Source organism: Scheffersomyces spartinae (assembly GCF_019049425.1).
Source record: "Scheffersomyces spartinae strain ARV_011 chromosome Unknown scaffold_13, whole genome shotgun sequence".
Classification (NCBI taxonomy): domain Eukaryota; kingdom Fungi; phylum Ascomycota; class Pichiomycetes; order Serinales; family Debaryomycetaceae; genus Lizanozyma; species Lizanozyma spartinae.
The window spans coordinates 116,813-133,569 of NW_025065060.1; the positions used below are offsets into that span (position 1 = coordinate 116,813).

Here is a 16,757-nt window from a genome sequence, read left to right on the forward strand (position 1 = left end):
CAGCCGGATATCTATGTTCCAAATGTAAGAACACCGGTCTCAAGAAAAACGGTGGCAAGTGCATGAAGTGCTGGGAGAAGTTCTACTTGAACAAACACGCATACAACCCAAACCCCTCCCTTCCCTTCAAATATCCCTTAGGAGTGCTATGTGAAAAATGTGAAAATACAGGGTATAAGAAGAAGAATGGGTTACTGTGTAAGGATTGTTGGGAAAGATACGGACCAAGAAATAGACCCAATGCCGTACAAACATCCTTCAATCCTTTTGATTTGTTTGGGTTAACTACTACTACCACAACCACAATGGTACCTTCACCCTATGGAGCCGTCTCTGGACCTCCAATAAAGGTTCGTCCAGGAGATCCAAGATTGGGAGGTGTTCTCTGTGGGAGATGTAGAGGTTCTGGAATCGTACACTTTCTTTTGGATGAAGAGATGTGTCCTGTTTGCAGTGGGTTAGGACGAATAGTGAACCAACCAAATGGTCCTCCTCCTATGCCTCCACTTCCAGGTCAATTTCCACAACAACAGCCTTATCAACAGCCTTATCAACAACAACCATATCAACATCAACAGCAACAAGGGTACTACCAATCTCCACAACAAAACCATTATGGTGACTACAAACGATAATGTGCTTAAATATAATACCAATAATTTAATATAAATGGGGTTGAATAAATACAATGTCAATTGGGTTTTTTTTAAGGATCCAATATTATTTTAAGTGTTTGTGAAATCATTAACTGTAGTTGGAAGGATACTTATAATCAGTTAATTCATAAAAGTTTTCCTTGATGTTTCTAACAGAAACAAATCTGCTCAAGATATTCCCACTACCAGCTTTATCATTGGTACCAGAAGCTCTAGCACCTCCAAACCATTGTTGTCCAACAACAGCACCAGTACATTTATCATTAATATAAAAGTTACCGGCAGAATATCTCAATGCTTCTTCAGCCACTCTAACTGCACTTCTATCTCTAGCAAACACAGATCCAGTTAATCCATATTTGGTTGTAGAATCAATGGCATTCAAAATAGGAACAAACTCATTATCTGGGTACACATAAACAGTCAATAAAGGCCCGAAGAATTCATTCTTTAAAAATGGATGGTCTTTGGATTTGGCTTGAACAATGGTAGGTTGGACATAATATCCATTGGTCTTATCATATTCACCTCCAGCAATGATTTCCAATTCGGAATCTTGTTTAGCTTCATCAATTGCCAGTGATAACTTGTTGAAGGATTGTTCATGAATAACTGGTCCCATAAATTCATGAATGGTGGAAGAATCAGAAGTATTACCGATAGTTATAGTTTCAACTCCAGCAATAAGTTTCTCTTTAAATTCTGACCAAATAGAATTGGGAACATATAATCTTGAAGTAGCGGAACATTTTTGACCTTGATATTCAAAAGCACCTCTTAAAGTGGATAACACAGAATGATCAATAGAAGCAGATGGGTGAATTAAATGGAAATTTTTACCACCAGTTTCACCAACGATTCTTGGGAAATCTCTATATTTATCAGCAGCAACATTACTATTGATCTTACCGTATAAACTCTTGAAGACTTGAGTAGAGCCAGTAAAATGTAATGCAGAAAATTCAGGATCCTCCAAAACATTATCAGTTACCATATTTGGTTCACCAGGAATGAAGTTGATAACCCCTTTAGGTAAACCAGCTTCTTCCAAAATGTTCATTAAAATATAATTGGATAAAGCAGCAGTAGCAGATGGTTTCCAAACAACAGTATTACCAACCAAAGCTGGTGCACCAACAAGATTAGCAGCAATGGCAGTAAAGTTGAAGGGAGTAACAGCATAAACAAACCCTTCTAAAGGTCTATATTCAGCTCTATTCCAAACACCCGGGGAAGATTTGATTGGTTGAACACCATACATTTCTTCAGCATATTTGACATTAAATCTAAAGAAATCACATAATTCAGCAATAGAATCGATTTCCGCTTGATAAACATTTTTACCTTGTCCCAACATAGTGGCTGCCAACATATCATATCGATATTTAGTAGAGATCAAATCCGCTGCCTTCAAGAAGATAGCTGCTCTATCAGTCCATGGAGTACGAAGCCATTCCGATTTGGCTCTCTTGGCAGAATTGATGGCTGACAATACATCTTCTTCACTGGCTTGTGATACTTGAGCCAACACTTGAGAATGCTTTGCAGGGTTCACTTGAGGAAGAGTATTCTCTTTATAAACCTTCTTACCATCAATAATTAAGGGGATATCAAGAGCTCCATTATCGGTATATTTTGTAAGGGCTACTCTAAGCAAATCCCAATCCTTTTGTTCGTCATAGGAGAAATTCTTTACCGTCTCATTGGTCAACTCGACAGGTACTTTTGGGGTATGCAATTGGGAAGCTATAAATCTCTTGGGGATAACCCTTTGAGTTGTAAGGGCAATTCTTCCCCCTAATGGAATAACACGGGCAACGCTTAACATTTGCAACCGGAAAGAAATGTGATGTGTATTAATATGATACGTGTTTTTTTCTTTAATCAGGAGATCGTTTGCTACTTATATACTGTTGATCCCTCACGCAATTGCTGACCCCATATACTCTTGACTGAAAAATCCGTTATAGGCAAGCGACGCCGAAGGTGGCCGTTAGCGAGGGTCTGAAAATGGTGCGACTAAACGAGCGGATCTGTCTTACCAAATTATTATCGGCACGGCTTAAACCTGATAATGCGTTGCTACATACAGGTGAGGTTGTGCAAAGTTAGCACTGTGAAAGAAGTCAGAGATTCCCCGATTAGGGTGAGGGTTGCAAATGATACAAGCTGCACTTCATAAGTGTGCCACTCTTAAGGAGTTTGGTGCCATGGGGGAATGGAAATGTGCTCTATTGTAACTACTTATGGGTCAAAATTAGTCAGGGTTGAAATGGTTATATAGATAGAACGGAGTTCAACCCAAAAAAGTAATACCTATTTTAAGTGAAGATACAAGTCTGAATACATGAAGGAAGAGATTAAATCAGCTAGTTGAGTTAGTAAGAGTTGGAAAATGCCAAAACTTCCCCAAGAAAGTGTCGACAACTCAGCAGCACCCACGAATGAAGAACATTGGGTGCTGATCTCTTTCGAGGGTCAAACAATAACCTCAGCCAACCATCAATAACTTTAAAAGCTGAGCGAAAAAGATAGTGAGACTGGCATCCTGGGACAGTACGATATCAGGACCAGACATACCATGATCAGACATATCATGGTCAGACAACTAGAAGCTGACCTATAGAGCCTCAAACTGACGCAGGAAGTTATAATGAGGGATCTTGAACTTCAAAATTAAAGCGACGACTATGACTCGAAGCAAAGGGGCCACCACAACAACTTTATCTAACTGTAGTGAAGCTACTGTACCTTCTGTTAGAAGCGAAAAAACCGATAGAGACTACAGCAGTCACCTTTGGACAATCAACACAGGCTCAGAACCTGACGAGCGTACTTTTAATAAAGCTCTAAAGCATAGCGATGAATTTGAGATCGAATATGCTCAAGACATGGCGCACAAAGGTAAGAGCACAATTTGATCGGCGAGCTTTCAAAATACTGTAGTGAAGGAATATTTCATAAATCTTGAGACGTTGGAAGCAAATCAGGGGAACATGTTGGTTATTGATGTCTGCCATGAATAATTTTGATTATAATAAAGTATCAAACAGAAAGTCCAATTGGGTGGATCCATATGTGAAAAATTATTATTACTGTGCATTTGTAGACTATCTTAGGGAGTTATTACAGCAACAATTCCGATTTAAACCTACTGATCTCAATAGACAATGGACGAAACCTAATATACTAGTTTACGAGATGTTATGGCTAAGGTGTTACAAAGGCACCATAGCACTAGTTACAATTCAGGCAAGGCAATGCAATGGATCGAAACGAGATTACATAATATCTCAGTGATCAAAAGGACAATTTATCGACATCAATTCATAAGAAGAAGTTTACCTGAATCTTATTTCTTTATACAGAGAAGCGAAAAGAGCAGATATAAATGTTGCAATGCAATTAGCATTAGCAGCCAAATACATCGGAGCTTCAATCGCTACATTAGGATTAGGAGGAGCAGCTATAGGAATCGCTTTAGTATTCGTAGCTTTAATTAACGGTACATCACGTAACCCTTCGTTTCGTAACAGATTGTCATGAAGAAAGTTGAACGTATCAAATATGTGACTCTAGGGCTCGGTGCTTAACGTTCGTTCCACTTACTAAATAGTGTGCGAGGTCGTGGAACGTCAGTAGATTATCCGATTAAGATTAAGTTGATGGCTGCAAGATTGAAGTCTGCCCTCACCATACTGAGAAAACATGGATGCTGGTGCTAAGGGAATGAGCTGTGTTTTGTTATTACCCGTCGAATTGATCCGATTGAAGTGGTACAAAATAGAGAAGATTATGTAGAAAAGTAGAATACAAGAAGGTTCGTAGTAAAGACACATTTCTATCTGAATATACAAACAAACAAACTACGAGTTGAGTCACTGAAAGCTCAAATATGTTTAAACTTAATCCCATTGCAATTACTGAACCTCTTCAAGGAGGTATGCACGCACCTGAAACATCCACGAATGAAGAATGCCGAAAGTCAATACCATTTGAAGGTTGAATGTGCGAGTCCAATTAGCGGTGCCCTAGTTTTTAAAAAATGCAACAGAGACTGGCTGTTATCGTTAAACGGTTTGTGAATATAATAGACAGATGATAACCATGGAAAGTCATCGTTAGCTCATATTGCAATTTGAAGCGATGTCTAGATTTAGAGGTGAAGATGCCACAACTCCAAATGTCGGGACCCCTTAGGATGACAACAGTGTTGTGCATGATGATGAAAGCAACAATAACCATGCGTTGAGCTATCCAAACTGACATCCCGTTGATAATGCAGCAAAGCATTTGTTGGAAGATCCAACAAAAGAGGCCAGAAGATGGGTCACGGCAACAATGGAAGAAGAACTCAAATAGATAGCACAGAGCTTACACCGCCACTATATTACCAATCTATCATAAGAGGTTGCTCTTGTTGTTATGCTTTGACATCGCTCGTCTACTTTGGTACATAGAAATGTAGAAAGCATGGGGCCTTTATCCTTAAATTGATCTCAGCGAGCTATCAGAAAGGACCAGAAGTAGAAAAGCCAATTGAAGCACATCTCAATGCGGTGAACTCCAATTGGCCTTGACACTAGAGGAAGATTAGAAGAAGTTTTGAACGGTGTTGAATATCTATCTCTCTAAGCTTCGCTCCAAAACAATCAAACAACAAGTACAAACTACTTCAAGCCTACTGAACTTGAACCAATTATGTATCACATCCGAAACCCAGAGAAACTGCTGATACACTAAACTTCTGATATACTAAGGAGTGTCGTACCCCAGAATATTATTTCAATAAAGCATACGTCTCAAGCATGTACAAAGCATATGTATAAACATATGTTACATATGCAGTGCCTTCTCCAATTCGTCCATCTGTTTGAGAATTGACTCCTTATTAGTATTAAAATTCGCTTCATAAGCTTCTAAATTCTCCATACATTTGTTAATGGAAGTATCCCATTTAACCATGTCTGCCATAATACTATTGACAACCAGATCAAGTTCCCCAACAAAGTTAACACAACAAGTGGTATCGATATGAACCCGTTGTAGAGTCTTTAAACGTTCTATAATACGGGGAACTGTATGGTTAACTGCATCGAATTCAGGAATCCGACTACACAATTGTCGAAGTTGGGTTCTCTCAGTTTCAGAAAGACCAGCATCACTTCCTAGACCTGCCAGTCGCTTCAGAATATTATTATTGCCCTGTATTACATTTAGAACTTTGGTTTGAGTTTCTAGAATATCATTCTCTTTCTTGATGCTATCGATTTTCTCCTTCACAATGTCAATGGCATATTCCGGGTTCTGAATAATATGCGTCTTTCGTGTCAATTCCTTGATCACAGCATGGATAGAAGTAGGAAATGCCTCAGTAAAGAACTCCGGACCAATTTGGGTTTCTAATGAATTAATTTTAGTTTCTAGTTCCAGTATAACGCCTGTATCCACAAGATTATTATCATTATTATAATTATTATTATTATTCATGTCACGTGATCTTACCCTCGATTTGTGTAACTCATTCGTTATCAGATCAAACAACGATTTCACTTTAGTCCCATATAAATTCTGCTCAGACCTGTCAGCTTCCTTCTTACCATTTTGAATCGTATCAAGCATTGAAATCAAGCTCTTAACTTGTACATCATCCTCCTCTAAAGACAATTGACTCAATTCTTGTTCTATACGTGCAAGTTTCTGTTGTCGAGTTTCATCGACTCTTGCAACATTGTAGCCTATAAATTTGCCCAAAGATACGTTCCCCAGGAAGTCCACTGCCTCCCCGACAACTACATCGTTGCCAAATCGGATCTCGGCCTCAGATCGGTGTAGGCTTTCTTGTATTATGTTTGGATCGGACCTTGGAGATTCAGGCACGTGACGTTCTTCCTCCACGTCAGAATTCTCAAACACTTCCTGTGCTCCGTAATCCACATCAGGAAGTCCTTTATATTTGCTGACCATAATTAGGATTGAAAGTTAGGAGTAACGTTAACGGTACTGAAGTTATCTAATTCTGTTTACAGTAATGGAAAATATCGTTTCAAAAAGTGACACAAAGCGGTGCTATCTTATGTCTATATATTACATAATATACTATCACCATTCTTCCTTACTTGGTAACAATTTGAACCACATCTTCATCATGAACAGGTTGATTTAATCCACATTTCTGTGGAGAATGCTTTGCACTTGAGCCCCAAACTAAAGCATATTTGAATTGATTTTTCATATCTCGATGAATGGCATCACAAACTTGAAGAATGGTAGAATCTGCTCTGACCACCATTGGGTCATCAAAATTAGGCATTATACCTCTTCTTTTAGTATATAATCTTAGTAAACCAAGTTTCCTCCATATTTCTTCTTTTAAATCTTCTATTCCTAAATCCATTTCACACGACATCACCACGGTATTTGGCTCTCTTGCCAAACGGTCGGTTTCTTCCAATGACACCGCATCAACCTTGTTGTAAACATAAAGACACTTGGTGTATGTTACGTACTGTTCGTTAATAACATCAATGAAATCTTCCATAGTAACGTTCTCATCTCTAATCAATACATCAGCATTATGGACCTTATAATCCTTTAATATAGCACTAACCATTTTCTCATCCAAATATTTAGGAGTTGTCAATGAATTCACCTTTATACCACCGGTTTTCTTCATTTTAAGAGAAATGTTGGGCCTTTCCTTATTTAACCGAATCCCCATACTTTCCAATTCATTTTCCAAGACTTCTCTTTGATCTTTACCCTTGGTAGCATCCAAAACCATTAAAATAAGATCAGATGTTCGAGCAACTGCAATAACTTGTCTCCCTCTACCTTTGCCTTGAGAAGCAGCCTTAATAATCCCGGGTAAATCAACAATTTGAACCTCAGCTCCATTATATTGTAATATACCTCCAACAGATGTCAATGTTGTGAATTCATATCCAGCTGCCTCTGATTTAGTACTAGTCACCTTATTCAAAAAGGAAGATTTACCAACAGATGGGAACCCAATTAAAGATACTCGGGCATCACCAGCTTTAGCCACTTCAAATCCTTGACCTCCTCCACCTCCACTACCACCTTGAGGTTCCAAAAGTTCTCTTCTGTATCTGGCAAGCTTCCCCTTCAATAACCCAATGTGATACTCGGTAGCTTTGTTCTTTTGAGTTCTACTCAACTCCTCCTGGATCTGAGCAATCTTCTCCAATATCCCCATTACTTGACTATAATGGGAAAGGAAAGACTTTGATAGTTTCCTTCTGATCAGCTTGAGTTTATACTTTTCGCAAGTGTCAGTGTAAAGCGGTAAAGACACGCCTTCGCGCGCTCTTCTACCTCATCGGAAATTTTAGGTAGTCTTGTCATCGCAGACTACTATCCAACTACCTACCCGAGTTTACACTGTACTCTAATATCACAACAGTACTTTGGTATAGCGTTGTTCCAATACATTCATTATGGGAAAATCAAGGGAAAAGGTGACCAACAAAGTAAGCAAAAAACCCCAGGGTGTGCTGAGTGCAAAGTTGAAGAAGAAAATAAGAGATGTGGAGAGATTACTTAAGCGGGACTCATTGAATGGAACCACCAGAACCGAAAACGAAAGAAAACTAAAAGCCTTGAAGGTTCAACTAGCAAACAGTAGCCTTAACTTACAAGCCAAGAAGAACGCCAAAAAGTATCACATGGTCAGATTCTTTGAAAAGAAGAAGGCTGTCAGAAAGTTGAAACAAGCAATTAAGACCTTGGAGGAAGCCAAAAAGACTGAAGTAAAAAAAGACATTAAAAAGGCCAGAAAATCAGTGAAGTTCTGTGAAATAGACCTTGTGTATACCATAATGTTCCCCAAGAACGAAAAGTATATTTCATTATATCCTAACCCCAAGGATGAGGACAAACAACTGACATCCACACCTCAAGCAAAGGCAGGAAAGTTGGCCAGTGAAAGTCTTAGAAGAGAAAAGAGAAAGGAATATGAAAGGTTGATTGAAGAAGACAAGTTGCCTTTCACTTTGGAAGACGTTTTGGCAGGTAAGACCATTTCATTAGATTCCGAAGTTCTCACAGCAAAGATGGAACAAGAAATCGATGCCGAAGGAGAAGAAAATGGAGAAGAAGAAGACGATGAGTTTTTGGAAGAAGCTTAATCGCCTTAATCTTTCAACGGATCAAAACCGGTATAGTTATAGATTTGTTATGTTGAGTACCGTTTGTATAATAGTTTCAAAATTTCACAAACTAACATTTTCACAATACCGTAAGTCCATAGCATCATTAATGAGATGTACTTTCACTTCTTGACCTTTCAATTCCGGAGGAATTGTCACCAAGCTCTCGATCTTCCCCCTCTTGCCAATCATCTTGGGACTGGCTCTCTTCAACACAAGTAATTCGTCATCTTGTAGATCAGATACGATCAAGAACCACGACTCTCTTTGGGGTTTGGGGAAATGTGGACAGTAAACTTTGAAATCTTTGTTCAATGGTGGATTCTTGTGGACTAAAGTACATTGGATATTGTTCCCATCAGAAGTCTTTTCAACACTAAACGTACCCACCGGTAATTTGGAAGCAATGGTGATAAATTCATTCTTCATGTCCTCAGTATTGTGAATATAAGGCTTCTCAATGGCCATCTTATCTTGAGTATTGTAAGTAACCCCTAGGGTTTCGCTTAAATTAGCCAACCTTGTCCTATTGAAGTTACCCAAGTTTTCCAAACTTGTCTCTGATGCTTTTTCATTCATGGCTTTAACCATTAAACCTGGTAAGGCGGTCACTGGATCATCATCATACCAATACCTTTGCTTAATGCATTGCATCAACTTAATAAACAGCATTACAGTCTTAAAGTATCCAAGTTCTGCTGCAGCATCAATAAATGCCTGTAAGATACGGAGAGACTGATCAAGCACAGCAATTGTATCTTGGGAATAATCAGCAATTGGAAATTCAATTCGACTTATAAAAGCTTGAACCAACAAATAAGCCTTGATATGAGGGTCCCATATATATTCATAATCCAAGTCTTGAGCAGGGAATCTTGACACTTGGGACAACTCCATATTGATGAGTTCTTCACCATGTCTAGTTGCCAACTCATCGTATTCTGTAGCCTGGCAAAGCAATTGAAGACATTCTCTAAACCCAAAGTCTTTCTTAATTTTTTGTACAAAGTTCCGAATGGTCTTATGGGAAAGATAATAGTATGAAGTAATGTCTAAGAATGGGGTGGAGATAAGTTCATCTTTACCATTCACTAAAACACATTTTGACTCACGTAAATGTTCTATTGTTTCGTCAATAAGTCCTCCAAGGTACTTGGCAACTCCCATAGTACTTTGATCTTCAATTCCATAATAAGTAGGGTTATTATGTGCCCTTCTGTATAAGAACGTCCACGTTAAAAAGTCCATAGCTTCTTGTCTTGTCTTAATAGTTCCTGAAGAAATTTCAGCACCAATATGATCATCAAGTACTTTATGCAATGATGATTCAACAGGGAACCCTATGTTCAAGAAATGCTTATAGAATGCCTTTTTTGATTCCTTCGTATAAACAATTGCTATACCACTGGTATCAAAAGCCGGACGACCAGCTCTCCCCATCATTTGCAAAATGTCTGTCAAATCCATATCTCTATAACCTTCAATTTTGGAATCAAAGAATTGAGTTCCTTTTATAATCACCAAATGAGCTGGCAAATTAACACCCCAAGCCAAAGTCGAAGTTGCAATTAAGATTTGAATCTTCCCTGCTTCAAACAACTTATGAGAGATTTGTCTGTCTGATTCAACCAACCCTGCATGATGAAGCCCCATTCCAAACTGTAAAGCAAGCCTTAAAGTCTCATCCTTAACATTATCCATTATAGATTGAAGTTCATCTTCTCCCATATTAAGGAACCGTCTAGGGTTGGACTCCATGCCACACATATGGATCAAATCTAAAGCAGTAAGTCTTGTTTGTCTACGAGAAGCAACAAAGATCAACACTGGTTTGTGGGGAGAATGCTGTTTAATGGCCATAAATGCTGGCTTATTCATGCTCTTCATCAAGGGACTAAACCCGATATTATCCGGGAAACCATCAATGTACATTTGCAATGGAACAGGCCGTACAGATTGAGGGAAGTTAAATAACCCTTCTTTAACACCTAACCAACCTGCCATATCAAAGGCGTTGGAAACAGCAGTAGACATTCCTAACAATCTTATAGGCTTTCTTGTTTGGGAAGAAATATAGTTCATACGACTAACAATCATTTCCAAAATAGGACCTCTATCACTCGCCAATAAATGGATTTCATCCATGATAACCAAGGAAATACCTTGAACAAACTTTCTGGTTTGCCAATTACGAGATATACCATCAAACTTTTCTGGAGTGGTGATAATAATATCGGCTTCTCTTACCTCATGTGGTTCAGGTAAAGAATCACCCGTCAATTCAACTAATTTATACAGAGTTTGACAACAAATCCGAGCACGCCAGTCGTCAACTCGTTCTCTGACTAAAGCTTTCATCGGTGCAATATAAACCACCTTAGAACCAGGGAACTCATTAAAAGCATGCCAAATTGCAAGCTCTGCCACAACTGTTTTCCCAGAACCAGTTGGAGAACCCACAAACACGCTTGAATTAGTATTGTATAACGAGTGGAAAACCATAGTTTGCATGGGGTTGAAGTATTTGAACTTGGTGGAATAAATCAGCTCAATATCTGGATTATGTAACGCAGTCACTGGCAATGGTTGTAATCTCAAAAGTTTGGTTCTAATTGTTTCATTCTGAGGTCTAATTAAATGTTGGAATGAAATTGCATGAACAGATTCAGATCCAATCCAAGAGTCCGATATAACCCGAACAACAACTTGAGGAGGCAAAGGATCCGATAATGGAATCATAAAATCCAATTCATGGTTCCCTTTCATGGATCTTTTGTTGAGTATCAATTTTTCCACATGAAGAATCTCTGAAGCATTCGACTCTTCGACGGTGATCCAAAACATTTGAACGGTCCCATGATACTTTTCATCCCAAACAAAATCAGGATATAAGTTCACATGAACACGCATGACATTAGTAGCAATTGGGAAGATTTCGGTTTCGATATCAACGTATGGGAATTTCCCAATCAATTTGTATAATGAGTGGCCCATCTTTGAGTTGTGGACATAATCACCCAACTCACCAGGACTCATTTCTCTTAACATATCCATTGAAGGGTTCTTATCTCGAATATTCTTCAACACCGTATCTGGAAGGTCAAATTGGGTCATTGGATGATCAAACTCCCATATCCGTTTATCAATTGCTTTACAGAGGGAAAGCATAACCTTCAGAAATATACCCCATTTCCTGGTGATTCCAATATTAAATAAAGCTCTGCAAATACGAGCAGCATTTTGAGCAACATAATTGGAATCAGCAATTAAAGCAGGCTCTCCAATAGAAGCTCTTGATATAAATGCCTGTAATAAGATGTTAGCTTTGCCCTGTGGCGACTCAACATCTCCTGGAACTTGACAAGCTGAATTGGTTTCATATAACTTTCTAAGTGCACCTTCTTCATCTTTTCTAAACACAATCCCATCAAATTCACTACTCATACTGATCATTGCAAGCACATCTGCTTCAGTAGCTCTTGGGTTCATCATTTGATTAAAGATTTCCACCGAGTTGTTCAACAAATAGAAATCAGAAGCAATTCTACCCAAGTTCTTGGAAGTGAAAGAACCGGAATTCTCATCAAAGATAATCATTTGCAAGTGATGAAGTCTTCTTGCAGACGTTAATATTAAAGTTCTTCTTCTGTTGTATAATAGAGGATCTTCCTTGAGCTCTGCCCATTCAATACCATAACCAAATGGGTTCTGCCTCATTCTTACAAACATATAAGAATAACCCAACCATTGTACACCTTCTTCAATGTTAGTCACAGTTCCCAAAGATATTTCTGCATTCAAATTATCAATTAATTTCTCTGCAAGTTTTGACTCAATCGGGTGTTGTTGAGTAATTAAACTGACATAATGGTCTAATTTATCGATGGTTGTCAAAAGTATACCCGTACCAAATTCTTCAAATTGAGGTCTACCAGCTCTACCAAAAATTTGGATAACGTCAGATATTCCCAAGTCAACAAGACCACCCTTTTTAGAATCATACACTTGGGTTCCCTTGACTATGACAACAGCAGCAGGTAAATTAACACCCCAAGCTAATGTTGCAGTCGTACAAAGTACCTTTAATGCACCATCCATAAACATCCTCTCTGTCAAATTACGATCAGATCTAAGCATACCAGCATTATGAATACCAAATCCACTGGGGAAAAGCTCTCTCATGTCTTTATTTCTATTCTTATGGCCCATTTCTTTGGAGTAAAATGAATACTTGGATGAATTTTCACAAGAGAAAAGTCTTGTTTCACCTTTCTCTCTGGCCATTCTAATAAAAGTTTTAGCTGTTTTGACAGTTTCTTTCCTGGAATGAACAAAGATCATCACCTGCTTTCCCTCTCTTAAATACTCCACCAATTTATTATAACAAACAGAATCTAAATTCTGTTGTATTACTACCATTGGCGGCTTCCTTTCCTCATTCTCTGGTTGGTTCTTATTGACACCAATCAAGTTTTGTTGTAAGGGAACGGGTCTAAAAGTTGCATCAAAATAAAACATCCCAACTTGACGGTTTACACCAAGGAAATCGGCAACATCCATAAAATTAGGAAGCGTGGCAGATAAACCTACAACCCGGATCATCAGTTGGGAACTTTCAACTTGTCTCAACGTTCTGGCAACCAAAGTTTCAATGACAGAACCTCTATCTTCATGTAAGAGATGGACTTCATCAATAATCAATAGCTTAACTTTTGCAACTAAATCGTTATCACCACTCAGTTTTCTGGTGACAACATCCCACTTTTCAGGGGTAGTAACAATGATTTGAGTTGTCATGATCTCCTGCTTGGATAATTGCATGTCCCCTGTCAATTCTTTAACGGTAATCCCTAGCCATGCCAATTTCTTGGAATATTTGTCCACAATTTCAGCTGCAAGGGCCTTTAAAGGAGCAACATATACAATCTTAAACTCTTCGTAATCAATGTCAAGTGTCATACCCTCTTCATGTTGAATTTCATTAGAAAATTCACTGATAGTTCTTAGAATCGTTAACATTGCCACATCGGTTTTACCAGCACCAGTGGGAGCACATACTAACATGTTTTCATTCGTTTCGTAAGCAACTGGGAATACAATGCTTTGCATCATATTCAAAGTCGAATAGTTTTTGAACGTTCCTTGACAAAATAAATCAAGAGAATTAACCTTAATCAACTGTTCCTTAGTGATCCACCGATTGGCCTTTCTTTCTGGAGCAGGAATTATTATTTCTTCATAAGTATTGTATTGTTGACGAGTTGAGCCTTGTGGTAAGGCGTATTTCTTTCCAATACTTGATAGCATTCCTGTTCCAGAGTCTGGAGCTTTGAACACATGCGGATACTGGCGAGACAGCAGTTTAGGGAGAATCCTCTGGTTCTTAGTTCTATTCTGGTTATCAACTAATAGTTGAACTCTTTCTTCGGTGGTCAATAATCTATTTGGATCTTGGTCTATGATCACACTCTCTTTGTTTCTCTGAAGCAAAGAATCCTTATGCTGCAAAATCTTGGATATTAAGTCAAACTTTTCAAACCCTAAAATATCAAACAATTGGGATTGTAATTCTTCTTCCTCAGAACTCAATTCAATCGCTTGACGTATCATATCTAACACTTGATCACCCAAAGTCTCACATTCTCGTACAATTTCCTTAGCAGCGGCATCATTTTTTGAAAAGGAATCGGATCCAACAGGTAGAATTCGACCAACATCTTGTATCTTTACCGATTTAAATCCATCAACTATTTTGTCAATCGAGGTAATTCTACTTCTATCATTATCTATTGTGGGAATCTTAGGTATCGTATCGAGATCACCCAATTGAGCCATTGACTCTTGGAGAAACGACATGGCTCTCATATACGACTTTGTCGCATTCACATCGTAGTGCACCGACATTGTATAGCAGCAATCTATGGTAGTGAAATCAAAATAGTCTATCTTGATGGCAACTTTTGGTAGCGGATTCTCAATAGTGACTTTTAATTATGGATATTCCCAATTAGGAAAGTAGTGTCATTTTGCACAAGTCATGTCGCACTTTCCCATTTTGGTCTGAAGCTTGAGTGATGAGATGAGGTACTGATTGAAAATTCAAAATGCCACTGGTTACCACTATTCATAGTAGATTACCTCCACATTGATCAATGGCTAAAGGTAGTAGCATAAAGAACAAGACTCGGCAAAGAGCTGAAGTTGTGTCAAAGAATAAGAGAAGCCATAAGGAAGTTGAAGAATCAGCTGACGAAGATGAACAAAATGAACAATTGGTGGAAGAATTAGATGAAGAATTTGAAGATGTTGCTGAATTATTAGGTGATGACATTCAAGATCCCGAAGCTAGAAGAAACGAGAAAAGGGCTAAAAGGGAACAAGAAGAAGTTGAAAGGTTGAGTGCTTTGACGAAGCCCCAAGTGAAAGAAATTGCAGAATCCAACAAAACCACAAGTGAAGTGTCAACTAACTTTGAGGATATCGGCTTATCTGAACCTACGTTAAAAGCCATAAAGAGGATGGGTTTCACTAATATGACAGAAGTTCAAGCTAGGACTATTCCACCATTGTTGGCTGGAAGGGATGTCTTGGGTGCTGCAAAGACTGGTTCAGGTAAAACTTTGGCATTTTTGATTCCTGCAATTGAAATGTTATACTCATTGAAGTTCAAGCCACGGAATGGTACTGGTGTGATTGTTGTTTCACCTACTCGTGAATTAGCATTGCAAATCTTTGGTGTTGCTAGAGAATTAATGGAATTCCACACCCAAACTTTTGGAATTGTTATTGGTGGAGCTAATAGAAGACAAGAGGCTGAAAAATTGGCGAAAGGTGTTAATATTTTGATTGCCACCCCAGGAAGACTTTTAGATCATTTGCAAAACACTAAAGGATTTGTATTCAAGAATTTGAAAGCTCTTGTTATTGATGAAGCTGACAGAATATTGGAAATTGGGTTCGAAGATGAAATGAGACAAATCATTAAGATCTTACCAAATGAAGATAGACAATCAATGCTATTTTCTGCTACTCAAACTACCAAGGTTGAGGATTTAGCAAGAATCTCTTTAAGACCAGGCCCATTATATATCAATGTTGTTCCCGAAACGGCTGCTTCCACAGCTGATGGGTTAGAACAAGGGTATGTTGTTTGTGAAAGTGATAAGAGATTTCTTCTTTTATTTTCTTTCTTGAAGAGGAATGCTAAGAAGAAGATCATTGTGTTCCTTTCATCATGTAACTGTGTCAAGTATTTTGGAGAATTATTAAACTATATTGATTTACCAGTTTTGGATCTTCATGGTAAGCAGAAACAACAGAAACGGACAAACACATTCTTTGAGTTTTGTAATGCTAAACAAGGGATTTTGATTTGTACGGATGTGGCTGCTCGTGGGTTGGATATTCCAGCCGTTGATTGGATTATTCAATTTGATCCTCCAGATGATCCAAGAGATTATATTCATCGTGTTGGTCGTACTGCCAGAGGTACTCAAGGTAAGGGTAAGTCATTGATGTTTCTCACACCTCAAGAATTAGGGTTCCTTCGTTACTTAAAGGCCGCAAATGTTCCATTAAATGAATATGAATTCCCTACCAATAAGATTGCTAATGTTCAAAGTCAATTGACAAAGTTAATAAAGAGTAACTATTGGTTACATCAAAGTGCTAAAGATGGTTATAGATCTTATTTACAGGCCTATGCATCTCACCATTTAAAGACTGTTTATCAAATAGATAAATTGGATTTGGTTAAAGTTGCAAAGTCCTTTGGTTTTGATGTTCCTCCAAAGGTTAACATTACCATTGGAGCCAGCGGCAAGTCTTTAGAGAAGAAGCATAAGAAACAGAAAAGGGCATAAAGTGTATAATAAATATATAATTATAAGACGAGTAATAACTTACTGTAATTGTAAATTAGTGTCGTAAC

At 38.2% G+C, this 16,757-nt stretch overlaps 7 protein-coding genes across 7 annotated transcripts; 3 read left to right on the forward strand and 4 right to left on the reverse strand.

Moving 5' to 3' along the window:
• Positions 1 to 305: 305 nt before the first annotated feature.
• Positions 306 to 635, forward strand: KQ657_000935 (uncharacterized protein; the record flags this gene model as incomplete). Its single annotated transcript, XM_043191754.1, has 1 exon — positions 306 to 635. One exon carries the CDS (start codon positions 306 to 308, stop codon positions 633 to 635), a length of 330 nt encoding a protein of 109 aa, XP_043048726.1.
• Positions 636 to 744: 109 nt separating this feature from the next.
• PUT2 (1-pyrroline-5-carboxylate dehydrogenase) lies at positions 745 to 2,484 on the reverse strand (the record flags this gene model as incomplete). Its single annotated transcript, XM_043191755.1, has 1 exon — positions 745 to 2,484. The coding sequence occupies one exon, from the start codon at positions 2,482 to 2,484 to the stop codon at positions 745 to 747; it is 1,740 nt and encodes a 579-aa protein (XP_043048727.1).
• A 3,008-nt stretch (positions 2,485 to 5,492) lies between these two features.
• On the reverse strand, positions 5,493 to 6,623 carry KQ657_000937 (uncharacterized protein; the record flags this gene model as incomplete). Its single annotated transcript, XM_043191756.1, has 1 exon — positions 5,493 to 6,623. The coding sequence occupies one exon, from the start codon at positions 6,621 to 6,623 to the stop codon at positions 5,493 to 5,495; it is 1,131 nt and encodes a 376-aa protein (XP_043048728.1).
• Positions 6,624 to 6,771: 148 nt separating this feature from the next.
• RBG2 (uncharacterized protein) lies at positions 6,772 to 7,875 on the reverse strand (the record flags this gene model as incomplete). Its single annotated transcript, XM_043191757.1, has 1 exon — positions 6,772 to 7,875. The coding sequence occupies one exon, from the start codon at positions 7,873 to 7,875 to the stop codon at positions 6,772 to 6,774; it is 1,104 nt and encodes a 367-aa protein (XP_043048729.1).
• A 241-nt stretch (positions 7,876 to 8,116) lies between these two features.
• Positions 8,117 to 8,806, forward strand: KQ657_000939 (uncharacterized protein; the record flags this gene model as incomplete). Its single annotated transcript, XM_043191758.1, has 1 exon — positions 8,117 to 8,806. One exon carries the CDS (start codon positions 8,117 to 8,119, stop codon positions 8,804 to 8,806), a length of 690 nt encoding a protein of 229 aa, XP_043048730.1.
• Positions 8,807 to 8,890: 84 nt separating this feature from the next.
• Positions 8,891 to 14,731, reverse strand: KQ657_000940 (putative RNA helicase; the record flags this gene model as incomplete). The annotated part of the gene is made up of 1 exon (XM_043191759.1): positions 8,891 to 14,731. One exon carries the CDS (start codon positions 14,729 to 14,731, stop codon positions 8,891 to 8,893), a length of 5,841 nt encoding a protein of 1,946 aa, XP_043048731.1.
• A 248-nt stretch (positions 14,732 to 14,979) lies between these two features.
• Positions 14,980 to 16,689, forward strand: HAS1 (ATP-dependent RNA helicase; the record flags this gene model as incomplete). Its single annotated transcript, XM_043191760.1, has 1 exon — positions 14,980 to 16,689. The coding sequence occupies one exon, from the start codon at positions 14,980 to 14,982 to the stop codon at positions 16,687 to 16,689; it is 1,710 nt and encodes a 569-aa protein (XP_043048732.1).
• Positions 16,690 to 16,757: the final 68 nt, after the last annotated feature.